The sequence below is a fragment of the Crocodylus siamensis genome, chromosome 2 (genome assembly GCF_052110815.1).
Source record: "Crocodylus siamensis isolate JL-2025a chromosome 2, ASM5211081v1, whole genome shotgun sequence".
In the NCBI taxonomy this organism is placed as follows: domain Eukaryota; kingdom Metazoa; phylum Chordata; order Crocodylia; family Crocodylidae; genus Crocodylus; species Crocodylus siamensis.
The window spans coordinates 97,376,804-97,396,066 of NC_143396.1; the positions used below are offsets into that span (position 1 = coordinate 97,376,804).

Below are 19,263 nucleotides of genomic sequence, written 5' to 3' on the forward strand. Positions count from 1 at the left end.
ACAATCTATGTTAGCTATTCCTTACCAGTGATCACCTTATCCTCTAGGTCAGGGCTGTCCAACTCTAAGCCTCCAGGGGCTTAACCAGTGGTGGCTACATGCCCATAGACATTCCTTCCTACTCCCACCTGCATCATGCGGGCATCCTCTCCACCCCTACCCAAATGCTCCACTGTGCATCCACACACTGCAACATACAGGCACACAAGTGTGTTTTCCATCTCCACCCAAACCCTTGCTGCACAGGGTGTCCCCTGTGGTTGTACCATATGGGCACAATCCCCCACATGTGGCTTCTTTTTCAAACTGTCCCCTACCCCTCCAGGCAAAGCTCCATATTCCCCTTCAGCTCCTCACACCATTTGCCACACTTCCTGGCCTCCTGGGGAAGGGGCAGGAAGCAGCAGCTGGAGGAAGGAGGTGGAGCCCAGAGACTGTCCACAACAAAATGATATGGGCAGCAGTGGCTAGGCAGGAGGCCATAGCTTAATCCCTGCAAGCTACCAGTTGGAAAGACCTGCTCTGAGTGCTTAGAAATTGGTTCTTTGTTATGGTTTGATATATTGGGACATCAAAATTTGGATGACTGGTCTAATTTTGAGGGTGTTCCTTTTCTCCTCTTTTAAAGATAGCGTAGTCTCCTTTTTCTCATGTTCTGGAACCTCCCTCACCCGGGGAGGTGAATCTACATAGGTCAGGCTGGTTTGAAAATATCAGTATATTAGAGTGATCGCCAACCTGTTTTTTCCCTACTCTAGGCTGATTTACTTAATTCCTAACCTTGATGCTAACTGCCTATTATCAGGCAGTTAACCTTTTTCTGAAGATTGAAGTAAAAAAGTATTTAATAAATTCAGCTTTCCCCACATTGTCCATTGGTAGCTTGCCCTCCCCTTTCTTTGGTCTTCCTTTTGCTTCTAACATGTTTTATAGAATTTTCTGTTGCCTCTTATATCTCTTCCTAGCTGTGTCTAAGCTTGTCTGAGCTTTCCTATTCCTTTGTTCCATTTTTCTGAGCAGGGACAGGGACATCCCCCACCCCCCCCCGGGATTCCAGACGGACCCAGGGGAGGTGCAGCCAGGCCCAGGGTCAGTGAGAACCTAGGGAACTTCTGGAGGGACTAGATGTGTTCAAATCAGCAGGTCCTGACAATCTCCACCCCAGAGTGCTTAGGGAATTGGCAGAAGTCATTGCAGGACTCCTAGCACAGCTTTATGAACACTCATGGTGCTCTGGTGAGGTGCCTGACAACTGGAAAAGGGCCAATGTGGTCCCCATTTTCAAAAAAGGGAGGAAAGGGGACCCAGGAAACTGTAAGCCCTTTAGTCTTACCTCAGTCGTGGGGAAGCTTTTTAAGAAAATTATCAAGGAGCACATCTGTGAGGGGCCAGCAGGGGAATTTATTCTTAGGGGCAATCAACATGGGTTCATTAGAGGCAGGTCCTGTCAGACCAACCTGGTGGCCTTCTGTGACCAGGTCACAAAAGCCTTGGATGCAGGTGTCGCAGTGGACGTAGTCTTCTTGGACTTTAGGAAGGCCTTTGACACTGTCTCTCACCTTATCCTCATTAAAAAATTAGGCATCGAGGCCTACACAGTCAGATGGGTCACAAATTGGTTGGAGGGCTGCACTTAGAGACTGGTGGTGGACAGGTCATTTTCGACCTGGAGAGATGTGGGCAGTGGGGTTCCCCAGGGCTCGGTCCTTGAGCCTGCACTGTTCAATATCTTCATCAGCGATTTGGACAAGGGGGTGAAAAGGACCTTGTTCAAGTTCGCAGATGACACTAAGATGTGGGGAGAAGTGAGCATGCTAGAAGAGAGGGACAGGCTACAACTAGATCTCGATAGGTTACAGAGGTGGGCAGATGAGAATAGGATGGGTTTCAATACGGACAAGTGCAAGGTACTGCACCTGGGGAGGAAGAACCAGCAGCATACCTACAGGCTGGGGGACTCCCTTCTAGTCAGCATAGAGTCACAGAAGGATCTTGGAATCACTATTGATTCCAAGATGGACATGGGCCGCCAATGTGGGGACGCAGTCAGGAAGGCTAACCACGCTTTGTCATGCATCCATAGATGCATCATGAGCAGGTCCAAGGAGGTGATCCTGCCTCTCTGTGCGACATTGGTCAGGCTGCAGTTGGAATACTGCGTCCAGTTCTGGGCGCCGCACTTCAGGAGGGATGTGGCCAGCATTGAGAGGGTCCAGAGGAGGGCCACTCACATGATTAGGGGACAGCAGGGCAGGCCCTACAAGGAGAGTCTACAGGACCTGAACCTGTTCAGCCTCCACAAAAGAAGGCTGAGAGGAGATCTAGTGGCCGCCTATAAACTTGCCAAGGGGGACCAGCAATGGGAGAGTCCCTGTTCCCCCAAGCACTACTGGGGGTGACAAGGAACAACAGCCATAAGTTGACTGAGAGTAGGTTTAGGCTAGATATCAGGAGGCGTTACTTCACTGTCAGGGCGACTAAGAGCTGGAACCAACTTCCAAGGGAAGTGGTGCTCACCCCTACCCTGGGGGTGTTCAAAAGGAGGCTAGACAGCCACCTAGCTGGGGTCGTTTGACCCCAGCATCCTTTCCTGCCCATGGCAGGGGGTCGGACTAGATGATCTGCTTAGGTCCCTTCCAACCCTACCGATTATGAAACTATTCCCCCGTGCCCTTCATGCTTACTCATCCTTAATATTATGGCCAAATCTTATTTTTTGTAAGCTTGTATTTTATTTTACAAGTGATTTCAGAGCCTATGTTTATCTAAGTGAGTCTTGCTATACAATTCATCCTAGTCTTTCTTTACATCAGGAGAGCACGTTATTTGTCTCTGTGTGCAACACTACCATGAAACTCACTGTTTACAAAGTCTAATCAATAGCAAAATGTAAACAAGTGGAGAAAAGTAAAGGAAAGTAATTATTTCCTCTAATCATTTTCCATTATGGTAATTATAGATATTAATTGGAACAATAATAGGAAATAGTAGGCATACTAGGAAGCATGGGGAATATATAGTCCTTGCGTAATTTAATAGTATAATTTTAATCAGCCTCTTCCTGATGTCAGGGTAATAAACAGGTTTACGTTTGAAAGATACTGTGCTGAGACTAGAGTTCTTTTTTTTGTGTTGGGAGAAAGCAAATTAAGTTTTCATGAAAAGCTAAAGGTGTCGGAGCCTTTGGTCACATTGATGTGCAGAATAATTGATTTTTGTCAGTGCAAAAACTGATACCTATCTGCTAAAATCCACAAAGTTCATCCATGCAATGTGTTATGTAAAATGTTATGGTATAAGGTATTGCATATTTTAAGTGCTATCAATTTTCTTACTTCCTTTATTTCAATTAACAGTTATTTGATGATATATGTACAATACTGCTTAATAAGAGGCAGTACAATGTTTCACCACATGGTGTCACCTAAATATTTTGAAAACTAGCTAAGAACAGATATATTAAGTGTGATTTTGCTGGAGGGTAGTATACGGTGTTTTTTAGAGTTGATATAGGAATTATGTGAAATATGGTGGAGGACATCTAGAGGTGATCTGTAAGTTGTAAATATATGAGTGTAAGTGTGTGAAAGATGATCTAAATGGGTCTAAACGCCAAGGATTCAGGATACAGTATAGGAAAGTGCAAATTAAAAAAGGGGAACAAATAAAGCAGGAAAGAAAGTAAATGCACAACAAAGGAAAGGACCACCTATTTCTTTAGTTTGAATCCATCTTCAACAAGAATTAGAATGTCTGTCTGTCTCTCTCTCTCTCTCTCTGAGCATTTGCCTTCAGTTCTGTTGGCAGGATCATTATTAGATGTTACATGTTTCACCTGGCTAGGAAAACATGAAATACTCCCAGCTGTCACCTTTGTAGATCTTTAACCATAATATGGATATAAAAAAGAGAGCATTTTTCTCAAAGAGCAATTTTTGCACTATCTTTTCATTCAGATATTGTTAGTAAGCATTCCACTGCTTGGAGAAGATTTTACTTCCTAGGATTCATTAAAAATAAAAGCAAAGATATGTATTATAGTGATGGACTGGCCATAAGTCATGTATATGCATGGTTTGTTACTGTCACTTGATGTTAAAGGATGTCTGAACTCCTACTGCTTACCTCCACACAAGTCTAAATGAGGGAGACCTGCAGACAGGTAGAAGGTATTTGTCCTCAGGCTCCATGACTGGTTTTGATAGCAGATCTTATAGCCATAACCAGTAGGCAAGTATCTGTGCTTTCCTATCCTCAAAATACAGGGACCTGTAGGGAAACTTAAGCCACCTGTAGGGAATCTTTTGTCTGTGGCCTGGAATGACACACTTTGGGCAGAGGTAAGTGGGCACTATGACCTACCCACAGCCAACACTTCTCCCTGCTGTGGTACAGGGAGAGTGCTCATAGCCAGACACCACCATGTCTGTGGGCCAGTTCTGACCTGCAGGCCATAGTTTGCCAGCTTCTGTGTTAAGCCATCTGTATCTACAGGTACTAGGTCTTGATAGCCAAGATGCTACTCTGCATTATTGTATTAACTAATCTGGGGCAACAGACTTCTACTCTGAGGTCAGAGGCAAATGATCACATGGAAACAATAAAAGATTTTTGAGCCTAGCTGCTGTCTGGTTCAGCACATCCACATTACATTAGGGGCTAGTGATTCAGTATTCCCAGTCCAGCAGTCCCAAAGAGAGTCAATATGTGGAGTTCTTGAGTCATAATATCACTTTGTAGATTTCCAGGATTTGCTAACATGAATGAGAGCCAGTACATGAGCTTTCCAATATTAAACAATGACTCCCTCAGAGTGCCACTACAGGGCATTAAAGAGTCTTTTGTTGAATAGTGAGCATGTCTTAAAAGTGCAAGCCTAATTTCCCTGAAGGATGCCTCTGAAATAGTTTCTCCAGCAATTATAGGTGTGCATAATACTCTGTCAAACAGTGCTTTCCCACTGCATCTGAAGGGGATGTGGAATCAAGATAAACCAAAATAAAAAAGGATTACTTAGATCCTTGAGCTGTCCCAAAAAGATGCATGAAAAGTTCATCTGAAATTCAGTTATTCTGAGTAGTTAAATCCTAACCTTATAGAGAGGAGCTGCAGAAAGGTTTTTACACAGCTAAGTGAGTGGGCAAAAAATGGCAGATTACTTCAGTGTTGACAAGTGCAAGGTAATCCAGGGAGGGGTGGGGGGGGGAAGAAATAAGCTCAATTATGCACACATGATGCTGGTTTCTGAACTAGCTGTTATGACTCAGGAAAGAGACTTTGGAGTCATTGCAGATATTCTTGAAAAACATCAGCTCAGTTGGCAGTGGCAACCAAAACTGCTGATAAAACGGTTGGCATAATTAAGAAGGAAATTGAAAATACAACAGAAAGCATCATTCCATTTTACAAATCTGTGATGTGCTCACATCTTGTATACTATATGCCAGTGATTCCAAAACTTTCTCTCAATATGACCTCATTTGTGCCCCCATTTCCTCAGCATGACCCATCACTCCCAACCCTCAGCTCCCTATCCCCCACCCCACACCTACCCCTCACTCCAGACACAGAGCCTTCTGGCCCTGCTGGTGCCCCTCACTCCCAACCTACAGTGCCCTGCCCGCCACCCCCAGCGGCACCTGAGCCCTGTCTGGCTCCCATGGGTGGCAGAAGCTGCTGCGGTCAGAGCACAGAGCTCAGCTCCCAACCCCATCCCTTTTCTGCAGGCTGCACAACTGAAGTGGAGCTTATGCTGAGGGGAGGATGTGGACTGCCTGCTGCTGACTCAGGGCTCCCTACCCTGCTGCCCTTCCCCCAGGGGCCTTTGCAGCCCATTAGGTGGGACCCAGTATGGGAGGGAGTGCCATGTTGCCATGGCCGCCAAGCTTAGGATGTGCCCTCTGCCTGGCAGCAGTGGGGGCACAGCTCCGCGCTGCTGCTGTGCCTTATTTTGGCAGCCATGGCAGCACAGTGCTCCCTCTCATGCTTGGTCCCACCTGCTGGGTTCCATGGAGACAGCTCCTGCCCTGAGCTGGTCTGGCCCTGCTACAGTCCCCGCCCTACTGTGTGTGCAAAAATCTTGGGGGTGCATATGTCGTCCCCCCCACATTACCTTGGACCTCTGGCCCCCTCCACCTCTTTGCCTGTGCTCCCCCACCCCCCAATCCTTTGTCTTCTAGCCCTTTGCCCCCATAGACTTACCTAGAGGAAACTGCAGGAGCTGCTCTCTACCACTGCTTGGTTGCCATATGCATGTGTAGGAACACATGCATTTGGCCCCCCCCTGCCTCCAATTGCCCTCCCCTATTCCCCCCAGTCCCTTGCAGGCGGGAACTCTGACAACCTGCAAGGGGGTTTCCCTCTTTTTTCTCCTTTAAAAGACAAAATCCAGTGTTTTCCATAGCGAGCAGAAAACCCAGATTCCTGTTTATCATAACCCTATCTACTGATGTTGCAACCTCATTTGAGGTCACAGCCCATAGTTGGGGAATCACTGCTGTATACATGTCTGGTCTCATCTCAGAAAAGGTGTGGTAGAATTAGATAAGGTACAGAGAATGGCAACCAGGTTGATCAGGGTATGGAGCAATTGTCATAACAACAGAGACTTAAAAAGGCTAGGGCTCTTCAGTTTGGAATGGAGAAGGCTGAGGGAGGATATAAGGAGGTCTTTAAAATCATGAAGGGCATGGACAAAATGAGTAAGGGATGGTTATTTGCCAAGTGCCAGAATATTAGGAATTAGCAGGAGACAGGTTTAAAACTAACAATAGAAAGTACTTCTTAATGACGCATGAAGTTAATTTGTTCCATCATCCTTGTATCAAAGGACTGCCACCACTGTCGAGTTACCTTGTGGACCTCATTGGCACAGGAGATTGTAGAGGCAGATAGTATAGCCAGGCTCAAAAAGGGACTAAATAAATTCATGGATGACAGATCTATTATGAGCTATTAAACAGAACGGTCAGGCTATATCCTTTGGTGTCTCTAAACCATTGATGGTGGATGCCATGGAGGGTAATGAACAGGGAATAGATTACTCTAGATATACCCTATTTGTATGCTCTCTCTCTGTAAACAGGGAGTGCACTAGTGTATGGCACAGGCCCTGCAGGCTGCACACTGCACCGGTGGGTGCTCTTCCACCGCAATGCACTGCACATGTGGGCTTGTGCCCCTCTTCCCCCCTGCACCTCATGTATAGGGGGGCAGGCATTGTGACACAGTGCCCCACCTTACCTTCAACTCCCTGCTTGCTCCCCTGGGACACTGCATCACCCAGGGGCTCTGGTCTTCTGGCTTCCCTGGCACCACAGGCTGTGGCTGAGTCAGGCAGCAAAAATGGGGAGATGAGGGAATGCCCTAAGTCCCTGGCTGCTACTGCAGTCAGAACGGCAGTGGCAGCAGCAACTGCATGGGAGTCCATAGGCTACATGTTAACCCCTTGTGGGCAACCAGTTGGACAGTTCTGCTCTAAAGCATCCATCCATTCCTGTCACTAGGACACAAGCCTATTTGTTACATATTAACTTAGTGGGCCTATGCACACCAGAAAACTACAAGCCCTCTTCTTTTGTTAGAGGTAGATCTCTAAGTGTGTAACAACAAAATTCTTGGGATAACAAAAGAGAAAATGGACTGGAGTGAAGGTCATGGGTTAATAACAAGGATTCTGAAGGGGAACACTGAGCAGAGAGCACTGGTTCCACCTTGAACATATCCAGTGAGCCTGTGGAGGCTGCCCATTGAAACTGTGGATACTTTCGTAGAGGAGTGCTGAAAATAGTTTCATAGTCACCTGGGTTCCCCCAAGCCAGGGCTTCCTTCCTGGTTTGGTAGATAGTGAGTTTGGCCAGAGCCAAGAAGAGGTTAACCTGGAGATCCTGAGATTGGGTGGGGCCACAGATTAGGAGTTTGTTAAAGGTGTGGAAAGAAGTGCAGCGAGGACCTCCAGAGGAGACGGTATAGAGACTGCAGCTGGGCTCACTCAAGGTAAATGTTCATCAGGGTCTCCCTCCCTTGACAAAAAGGGCAGATGTTGGGGAGTATCGCTGCACACCAGATACATTGGTGTCTTGTGTGATTAGGGTAGAATGCAGGCTGGTTCACTCAGGATTATGGCCTTTGCTGCTGTTGGATACTTAGCTAGATGGATCCTTGGTCTGACTTCCTATGTTTTTATTTGTATTAGTTTTAGTCCCGTATCTCAACTATAATTTAATCTTGAGGACAGCAGAGAGAGGAATCATTGTTGCTATTGAGTTAGAAATGTAAGAGTAGAAACTGGCATTGAATCCTGCTTTCAGCCTTTACTGAGTATTTTGCTTTCCAAATTCAGATGCTGCCCAAGTTGCCTTTTCTTTGAGCATGGGTAGGGCCCCTCCATTTTTCTTTTTAAAGGATCTGTTGTAAGAGCTTCTGTGACCAAGGTGCACGAAACTCAGTTGACCTTGTCCAGTAAGGGTGGCAGACTGTGTTTGTTTTTCTATTACAGGTGATTCATTACATCTACACAGACATGTTTTGAATGTTGCCAAGATTGATTTTTCAGAAGATCTAATCTGTTCACCCCATTTTTATGATATGATACAATATGATATGGAGGAACCTTAGAAAAGGACAGATATGTATAATGCAGTTCATACCCTTAAAGTCAGTTGAGTACAACTTTAAGAGATTTTAAGAAGCCAACCTCATGCTGTTTGGGTTCTGTAGAAAACACAGGAAATATGCTAGTAAAAAATTCTGTGGTGCCCTCGAAAGTCATGCCTTTCTGGAGAGTATGGTTGTGTAAAACAACCCCAGCTTTGTGTCTCTTTGAGGTGGTTGAAGAAAGACAGATTTTGAAAGAATCATTGAATTTATGGTTCTTTGCAAGTGTCATTCACAAAGAAAGGCTCTGATTATAGCAGATCCTGCAGATTTAGTAATTAATTCATATTTCTGCGAAAAATAGTATCAGAAGTAAACTAATTGGACCAATGTATTGGGTTTGAAGTAACCCATTTTACAAGCACTGGGGGGGACCCCATGTTCCTGCAACCTTAGATACATATTTGTAGCATTTAATATTCTTTATATTGTACAAATTATATGATTTTTTTTTCCTGAATAAACATCATTGTAACGCATTTGGTTACTTGCATGCACACAGGAGAAGCTATTGTCTGTGTGCTGATATATTAAAAATGCATCTATGCTTTCCTTGCTTCAATTTTGTAGTAATTTTTCAATTGCAGCATTTGTGCATAGGTAGCTGGTGAGCTTTGTCTTCATTAACAAAAGAAGCCTACCCACAGATTTTGCATAGGATGTGTTGTATAATTTTAAGTGACAGTGCTGATCTGTTTTGGGCAGAAGTGTCTTTTACTATATCTGTAATAGCATGGTGAAGCTTTGAACTGGTTACATGCTATTGACACTACTGTAATACAGTTTTTCTAAAAAATAGTAATTGCCTTACTTTTTCATGCAGAATCTGGGCCTCAGATTTTTGACTTTAGCCATGATTTTCCTGATTTTCGTTATTTTACTAAAATAAAAAATGTAATGTTTTGTATAATAAGTAGAGGTATACCAGTACATCCATATTGTCCATATTGTATTGGCATCGATAAAAGGAAAATTGATGTTATCCGCTATTGGCTTATTTTGGCTGATGCGGTTGATAATGTTGTCAATAAATACTGTGTGCATTTGGTCAAGAATCCAGCCCAGCAGCTCGGAGAGCAGCGTCCGGCTGGTAAGTCTGGGGAGTAAGGTGTGGGGGAGGGAAGGGGCCTGGCAGGAAAAACAAGGCCTCTGGGGTGAGGAAGGGAATGGGGCTGGGGCAGGGGCAGGCACTGCCCAGCTGGGGTGCGGCATGTTGCAGAACAGAGCTGTAGGCAGCTTATCCATGGGGGGGAGTGGTGAAGAGCAGGGGCAGCTCCTGTCGCTGCACACCCCCCCAGGGGAGGCATGGGGGGCATGTGCCCGCTGGGTTTGTGTGCGGGGCAAGAGTGGGCTGCCTGCTGCAGGCGTGGGGCCAAGGGATGTTCTGGCCACTTTCTGGTGGGGGGGCTGGGGTGGGCGGAGGTGGGGCGGGTGGCAGCAGCCCTGGGTGGGGGACTCTGGCGAATTTTGGGGTGGCTGTAGCTTCTCCTGTAGCTCCCCCAATGCTGCCACCTCCTGCCCACCCTGCACACGCCAAGCACAGCCCCGATCCAGCCCCGCCACCAGTAAGAGACTGTCACCATCCCTGTCCCCAAATCCACAGCAGGCAGCCCACCCTTGCCTCATGCATAGATCCAGGGCTCCCTATGCCTCCCCCAGGGGTGTGCACTGCGGAGAGAGCCACCCATCTCCCCACCCTCCCGTGCCTCCCAGATGAGCCGCCTGTGGCTTCCCTGCCCCAGCCCTACTTTCTTCCTCAGCATGGAGGCCTTGAATTGCCTCCCCCCACTGCCTTTTCCCCCCACAGACTTAGCAGCCAGATGGTGCTCTCCAAGCTGCCAGGCTGCATATCAGCAATTAGATTGGTATCATCCAGTATGGCTGATTAATAATCGGCCATTGGTATCAGTCCAAAAAGTCTTTATCATTGCACTCCTAATAATTAGTATTCTTAACCTTTAAAACTGAACCATTAACAAATCCTAGAAGATTCTGTATAATTAAACATTTAGCAGTTTTTTTATACACTGTGGTCACACTTTTATGTGTATACTTTTATATGCATGTCTCCTATCTCTTTCTAGAAATATTTGCCTTCAGTAATTTTGAATTGCTACAGGTAGCATCACAGACTGTATTTATTCTTTTATCTATATATCATTACACCTCTAGTAATCAAGGAGTAAATCCAAGTAATTAGTTGATACACATGTTTGTTTCATACTTTTCTTTGCATTTGAAATATGAAATACCATACTTAAAGATAATTCTGGTGGAAAATAAGTTATTTTTAATGAGGTTGATTTTATGTTCACTAGTGGGATTAAGCTTTTTAATTTCATTTAGTTGATATGGTTTCATCCCTTCTAGTTTTTCTGGTGCAGCCACTGTGTGAGGACACAAGCTTTGATATTTTTGTACCTCTTTACTTGCCTCCTTCTAGAGTTTTGCCACAATTTGAATCTTTAAAAATGTAGAAGAGTCCCCTTAGGGATATACTTACCCTTCGTAAGTGGTAACCATCAGTTTTCTCTGGGAAGAAGGCTTTGCATTGAAATCGTGTCTGGTTTCATCTCAGCTATACAGTTGGTCCAATAAAAGATAAATCCTTACCTCTTACATAATTCCGGGAACATCATGGCTACATCGTCACTCTAACACTGTCATTTCCAGGTAGTAATTTTTTTACTGTATGAGGATTTGTTAATCTCATAATTGAAAGATCTTTATGTGCCCAACAGTCTCTGTCTTTCATTGGTTATTACAAACTTAATAATCCTACATCATTGATATTTTGGTGAAGGATTCCTGAATGATATAAGCAAGGTGAGTTTGCCTTCTTTCAGTATTTTATAGAGTACTTATAAAATGTATGTTGTTATATTGTTTAGTGGAGACTTATTTGAATTTTATGTCCCAGCGTTCCCCAAATCTTATTTTGATAACTAACTGAAATTAGAGTCACTAGGCAAGTATTTAAACTGTTCGTAGTTCAAACTAAGAATTTTCCAGTAGTTTAAATAAATTGAAAATCTTGTGGAAGCAGTAACACATTGTTTAGTCATAACAGGACATTTCTGTTCAAATATGGTCTAAGATGTGAAGTGAAGAGCAAAGTACTGTACAGAAAATGTAGATATTATTGCACAGCTTAATTTATTGAAGGTTGTTGTGTTTTTTTTCCTTTTTATGATGCAATAGTAATGTGGCTAGCAGACCTCTCTACCTGTGCGATTCTTCTGAAAATTGGAACTCTTTTTTTTATTAATCTCTCTGTTACCCCTAGTTTTCTTACAGAATCATGGAGCATTTTTAGTAATAATACCTAAGGTCCAAATATTAAGATTTTTTTTACATTTGGAGTGGTGTTTGGCTTCTCAAATAACCCATTTGATTTCAGTGAAACTGTTACCTACTCATGAATAAGGATGTCAAATCAGGCCTGTGATGTATTTTTCATGGCAAGTGTGAAAGTATACACCACATATATCAAGAAATCAAAATCCTGTCCACTTTGTCAGAATATATATGTAGAATTCTTAAAACATATTTCTCTTTCGTTCTCTTACTTCTGTCTATACTGAGAGGATGATATATCTTTCATGAAAGTAGTGGAGACAGAAAGAAACTGAAACTTCAGGAAACTTCCCTACGTAGAATGCACTGGAAATCTCATATATTCAGTTATTTTCTGTCTTCACAGGAGACAGTGATATTACACTTTTGCCATTTCTTTTTGTTTCAAGAAAAGTATTGTCCATCTTGCTTGCTAGTGTCCTCCAGCAGGGCTTATTTTCCTCCAGCGATGTTACCAGGAGTTGGCTATATTGTTTAATTTTTGTATAATCATATTACTCTTAATGAGCTACCACAAAAATGAACCTTATAGCCATTGTAGAGAACTAGAAATCCATATATTGTTTTGACTGCTTAATGAGCATTGAGAATAAATTTTGTTGTCATTGTCAATATTGTAGAAGTGAGATTTCGATTTCCCTATGGGTAGTGTTCCGCATTTTCAATTTTTACCAGTTTTCATTGATAAATTCCCTGGTTATTTTTGAAGTGGTTCAGTTTTTACTGATTTGCACCCATTTTTCAGTTCAAATCCCTGTTAACTGGCATGAGTGGGGAATGGCCCATGTATTACTCATGCCAGTTAACAGGGATTTGAAATGAAAAATGGGTGGTGCTGGTAAGCTAAAAGTTCTGCTGTGATGGTTACCTGAGTCACAGGTTTCTGGCCGGACATGGAGGGGGGAGGGTGGGCAGTGGCTGCGTGCAATGTCGGGGGCAAGGGTTGGCAGGGGCTGGGGGAGGGTGGCTGGAGCCTCTGCCCTGGGGGCACAGGACTCCCAGCTCTGACCCCAGGTGGGGCAGAGCATGCCACAGGAATTGCTTCTGGGGCAGGTGGGTCCGAACTGCACCCCAGCAGCTCCATCTTCAGCCCTGCCCCAGGTGCTGGGAGCTGCTATTGGGGGAGAGGCAGGTGGGGGAGCCTGGCCTCATTCCCTGCAGCGGGCGCTGCACCCAGCTGCTCTGCATGGGCCAGTGGAGCTGGAGCCACTGCCTGGGGGTGTGCAGCTCCTGGCTCTAACCCCGGGCAGGGTGGGAGGTGCCGGGGTTGGGGGCCCCCCCACCTGGCTGTGTGCCACTTCTCCTTCCCCCAAACGCCAGGGCATCCCTCCATCAGGCTGCTGCAACAGGTGGAGGGGCACAAATGCAGCCAGGGAAGAAAGGCAGATCCATGTGCTTCCTGCTGCTGATTTGTGGGCATGTGCCCCCATAAAGAGCCTGGCCCAGGCCCCCCAGCACACAGCTCTCCCAGGGAGCGCATGGCAGCAAGAGCCGGTCCCCCCCACACCACATCCACTGACAGCTCTCTCTGCTTTGCTCCTGCTGCAGCCCCGGGAGCAGCCAACAGGCTGTGCTGCACCTCTTCCCCTGCCCTTCTCTAATCACAGTCTTACTCCCCCTCCCTCTCTGGTGGTTTTACCCTGATTTAAACTGATTTTTTCCTTTTCTTCCTTTTATCTTGATTTCACCCCACTTTTTATGTTTAGAAGATAAACCCTGAAAAATTCCCAGAATTTTTTTTTTTTAAATAAAAACTGAGAATGCGGAACACTACCTATGAGCCAGAAATCCACCCTGCGATCCACACATTATGGGGCCCTCAATATATAGATCTCCTTTCTACATTCAGAAAAGCAGGGAACTATTTTTCTGGCAGTGCTTATGTCAGAAGTCATAATCTAAGGGTCTTGAAGAAAGAAGACACGTCATGCTCTTCTGGATCCACATTTTACCAAAACAAGCGGTATGAAAAACCTTATAGAAACTTTTTATAGATCTCAGAAGCCTCTACAGCTGAGGGTGGAATCCATGAAATTGTAGCAATGGGACCTTACTTTCTGAGAACAAAGAGGAGGCACCATGGGTAAGCATTATGAAGATTCATGGTTTTCTTAAGAATCCTGGGGAATCTTCCATGTTTGTAGATGGCTGTTCCACAAGGGAGGAACACTGGGTGCTGATACACACACAGCTCCCTGCTATAACTCATGTCACTTTGCAGGGAGCACCGTGAGTTATAGCAATCTCCTGGACCCAACATTCACTGTTAGGTCTCAGGGGTTGGGGATCAAGATGCAGTTTAGAGTGTCTGCAAGTCTGTAGCTGCCGCCCCTAGCCCCACCTCTCTCCTCCCCTCCCTCCTCCCATCTCTGGTGCTGTCTTCAGAATTGGAGGTGGGGAAGCTGGGAAAACCCCTGAGGGAACTCCCTCCCCTCCCGTCTCCCCCTCCCATTCTGAAGACAGTGTTAGGAACTGGGCTGGGCTACACCAGCTGAGCCCTGCTCCCAGCACGGGCAAGCACAAATTAGTAAAGGCATTCTGCTTTGGAGGGTCTTCATCTGAATCCTCATGTAATGAGGGTTCAGATTGTTACGGGATCTGGCCCTTTTAAAGTGTTCTGCAGCTGTACGTTTGCGTTTGGTCATGGCTGTAGAGTGCTTCAGGGGGCCAATTGCGCGACAAAATGTCACTTGTGTCAGTGCCCTTTGTTTCTCCCTGACCACCTTCTCCCCATCTCCCACCATCAACCAGTTAATTTCCACTCTGCCTACCTATCCGGCTTGTCCAGGTTCACTTGGATCCGCATCCTATCCCCTAGTGTGACTGCTTTTTCCCATAACTTAGTACCATCTGTAAACTTGGCCAGTGTGTTTTCCACATCCTCAGCTAAATCACTGATAAAGATGTTGAACAGCAGAGGGCCCAGAACTGAACCCTGTGGGACACCACTGGCCACCTCCCACCAGGATGATACAGACCCATCCACTAACACTCTCTGGGTATGACCCCTTAGTCAGTACCCAGCCCACCTGACCATGGACTCTGGCAGCCCACAATCCCCGTTTGTTTTTATAAGAGCATCATGGGAGACCGTATCAAAGGCCTTTTAAAAATCCAAGTATATGACATCAACCATGTCTCCCACATCTAAGCGGTTTATTACTTGATCATAGGAGGAGACAAGGTTGGTCAGACATAACCTGCCCATAACAAAACCTTATTGGCTATCCTTCAGCACCATGCCTTCTGCCAGTCTCTCACAAATAGACTTCTTGATAATTTTTTCCAAAATGTTATCCAGTATCAAGGTTAAACTGAACAGCCTATAGTTTCCTGGATCCTCTCTCCTCCCCTTCATCAAGATTGGCACAACAAGTCTTCCAGGACCTCTCCTGAGTACTATGATTCTTCATATACCTTGACCAGCAGTCCCACAATGACTCCAACAAATTGCATCAGCACTCTTGGGTGTAATCCATCTGGTCCTTCTAACTTGAAGACATTCAGCCACTCTTAAGAGCTCCCTCACCAGTTCAACACTGACCATTGGTTGGCAGTTGCACCCCCTGCATCCATCCAGTATCTGACCAGGTGGATGACCACTATTTGCATGCAGGAACACCAACACAAAGTATTCATTAAAGAGTTTAGCTTTCTTCTGACAGTCTGTTATCAGCTATCCTGTCCCATTCTGCAGGGGCCCCACATTTCCCTTGGTCTTCCTCCTGCTTCCTATAAATGAGAAATATGCGAGAAGCAAGGATTGTTTTTTGGTAATATTTTCTATTGGACCAACTGTGTAGTCAGGGCAGCTTGAAATTCAAAATGTCACGTATTTATTTTCTTTTGAGGCTTTTAATAGAGTTTCCCAGGGTTTCATGAACTTCAAGTAGGGGTAACATCAACTTGAAGATTCAGTTATTCTCTGTCACCACCGCTGGACCCATGTAGGAGAATTTGGAGGAAATAAACGGGTAAGAAATCCAGACTTAGTGATAAAGGGCCAGATTCATCCCTGTAATAATTTGACTTCAGTGAGGTTGTACTAATAAGTAAACTGGCACGGTTTCCTCTACTGATATAAGGCCAATACGTCATCCAGACAACTTCACTCCAGAACTTCAGGAACAGTCCCACTGATTTCATTGTGGCTACTGATGATATTGGCAGAATTTGACGCACCAAAATAACATGTTAAGGATGTGTTTTTAATATCTGTAATACCAATAGTGCAGGAAAAGTTGGTAATATCAAATTGTATGATGTCCAATGAAATATATAATTAATTGAAATTAGTGTAAACTTTTGAAAGTGTTATATAAAAGTCTATTTAAAGGTTTAGAGCAAGGCAATATATACATGTACAAATAAGGTAATGAAAATATTGATGGTTAGAAAGGCTGGCAACCAGATATCAGACTTTTTTAGTTAGTCTGTGCAAAAGAGCTTGATGATTTTGAGTCAGGTTTTGAGCTGAGAACTTTGTAGGCCCAAAGGTTGTCTGAATAGGGCGCAGTGAAGGATCCAGACCTTTCTAAACTCATAATTTATTGATGTATATGTTTTTTTCTACTTTCCGTCATAAATATTACTTGTGGAAAAATTACATTTGGGAAGATCTTTTAGGATCATTGCTGGAAAAGTAAATGTTCTAATAATTACCATTTTTTAATTTCTTCTATTTTTTTTTCTGAACTAGGTCCTTTCTGATGTTCCTTGAGCGTACTCTACTGCTGTTCTTGTTCCTGTTGGCTAAACATTTATTCTCATTGACTTCATTACATTAATACTTGCAAAAAAACAGAGGTACATCATTTACAGTATTATGAGGCTACAGCAGTGTAAACATCAGTTTCATCTTAAACTGCCTTATTATTTGCGGTTCCTTAAGGGGATGGAAAATGTCCCATGCTTGTTGGAAGCCAGAAGGTTGTCTTTATTTTTATTTTTCCTACAGCCAGTGGTGCGCCCTGTCTCATTTGAGCCATTTTGAAGAGCGTAGTTGAGTGTTTGGAAAACCCAGAATTTATTACCATAAAAAGAAAAGAATAGCAGTGTGTCGTACAGGGGAATTATTAAAAAATAAAATATCAGTGTTTGTTGGTTAATGATTTGGCACAGTATATGTATTATAAACAGTTTCCTTTAAAGATTAGTAAAATACATTGTTAAAATGTATATATTATAGTTACTGTTTAATATAAAATAGTTTTTGTTTTGAAGAGGTATTTGTTGAAAATATATTACAGGTAATACTTTAAACTAGTAAGTGAACTAAGAGTCAATAAAAGATAAGATTTTCAATAGTATTCAGATAAAACATTAGTAAAACTATACACTTATAACACCTACCTCCCACATTTCTATAATGCTGAGGAGAGAATTGTTCCCCTTGCAAACAATAATTGTTAGACAAAATGAAAATGCACTTCTATTACTCTTTATTCAAGAGATAAAATTATTACATTTCTATGCCAAATATAATTTCAAAAAATTAGTATCTTAGCAAGATAAACCACAGTTTTGTTTTTGAAAAGTTAGCAAAGTAGAGATCAAATTTTTCACTTGAAAGGTATTTCCAGTAAAAGATCTTGTGCTGGTGCAATGTTGTATTAATGGGAGTCAGGCATTTTTAATAGTTTTATGTCACATGCCACTAAAACAGGTTTTTTAAGATGATTAATGATCAGCACAATGCTGGCTGAATTGCTGGTATCATAATGTGTGGACTTAAATAAAGTAGAAAGTGTTTTTTGTGTTTCAGTCCATTGTGTCTCACTGAATTAAATCTCCTTTGGTAAACATACATACACTGTAACAGTTCATATTTTTATTAACTGACTACAGTTTTCCTCACAGCTCAGTAAATAGTATTTCCCCTGTTAGTGTCACACAGTCTTCCAGGACAGTCAGCGTTCATCCATACACATCAAGGCCTTATTCTTGTCTAAACTATCCCATCACCAACAGTGGTGCTTGCTTATGGCAGCCATGTTGAACAAGAACTATATATCTTTAATCAGGCCTCATTCTTCTGAAGAAATAACTTTTAATAGTAAAAGTTTAATTTTAAAAATGCAGATTTAGTATTTAATTGGATCTACACAACTGATTTTGATGAGAGAAATTGTATTTCATCCTATGTAGTGAACTTTTTCATGTTGCGTGGTAAAGTGCTTACATTTGCTGAATTTGTCAAAAGATAAAGTTCAACAAAAGTTTGTGTTTTTTCTTGCCATGATTAAATGGATTGATCTTTTTTCTCAATATGGCACATCTAATCTGTTCACATTTCCTGGTCAAAGTATGGGCCAGTTACTTTGCTGTATATCTTAATTACTTGGCTTTATATTTTAATCTGTGCCAACATTGATTGGAATCTTGCTACCAAGGATCACTTTTTGTATTGGAGACTAGAAATATTATTTAACTGTGAAGAAACATTATGTAGCTAGAAAATGATGTAAAGGTAAGATTTTAAGAAACTTATTTTATTTAACTCCAAAAAAATTACAGTTTACTATTGTGGTCCTTTGCATATTTTAGTTGAATGCTGGTTTTAGGAATAGAGTAAATTATCTTTCATTTGTGATGTTAATTTAGTTATAGTTAAAATTGTTAAACTGTACTTGTTTTATATTAGCTGTATAGTAATTCTGTTTGAAATAAATGTTGTGATGTTTTTTAATGTTAAAATCATGGGTTGTTTAATTTCTGTGCTTGAATTCAAACATTTTGACATTAAATTTATGCTGTTTATGAAAGTGTTTGTTTGGTGTCCATATGTTATTTGTAGAATATGCAACATTATTGATAATTTTATTTTCAGACTGGGGATTGGATTTTGAGCCTCATTTTGTTCCAGTTGAGGTGGTGGCAAAACCTGTATTGATTTCAGGGAAGGGAAGATATGACCCTAAAGACCCAGTTCAACAAAACAGCATGCTTTTCTGAGTAAGAATGGGCTTAAGCAAATACTTCAGTGCTTTAGTCAATTGAGAATAAAATTATTTTTTTTACAGAAAGAGATAAATAGACTAGCTCAGTCTGGTTCGGTGTGCTGGATGAGTGGCACAGGGCCAATCCATACTGCTCGCCAGGGACATTGCTGTGGGCACAGAGCTGCCATACTGCCTGAATGCATGGGGCAGGTGCCACTTGCTGCTATGTGGATATCAGTGGCTTGATCAACAGGTACTGCAGCGGCGGCTACTTTTGCTCTGCCTCCCACTGCTTGCTCCCCCCGCCCCC

The 19,263-nt window shown here is 43.2% G+C and overlaps 1 protein-coding gene across 1 annotated transcript in view; it reads left to right on the forward strand.

The window, feature by feature from the left end:
* RBM46 (RNA binding motif protein 46) overlaps positions 1-18,760 on the forward strand; it is a 35,275-nt gene extending 16,515 nt beyond the window's left edge. Inside the window, 2 exon segments of the mRNA XM_090036450.1 lie at positions 17,860-17,970; positions 17,972-18,760. Of these exon segments, the coding sequence (XP_089892576.1) occupies positions 17,860-17,970; positions 17,972-18,050 (190 nt within the window). The 3' untranslated portion in view covers positions 18,051-18,760.
* Positions 18,761-19,263: the final 503 nt, after the last annotated feature.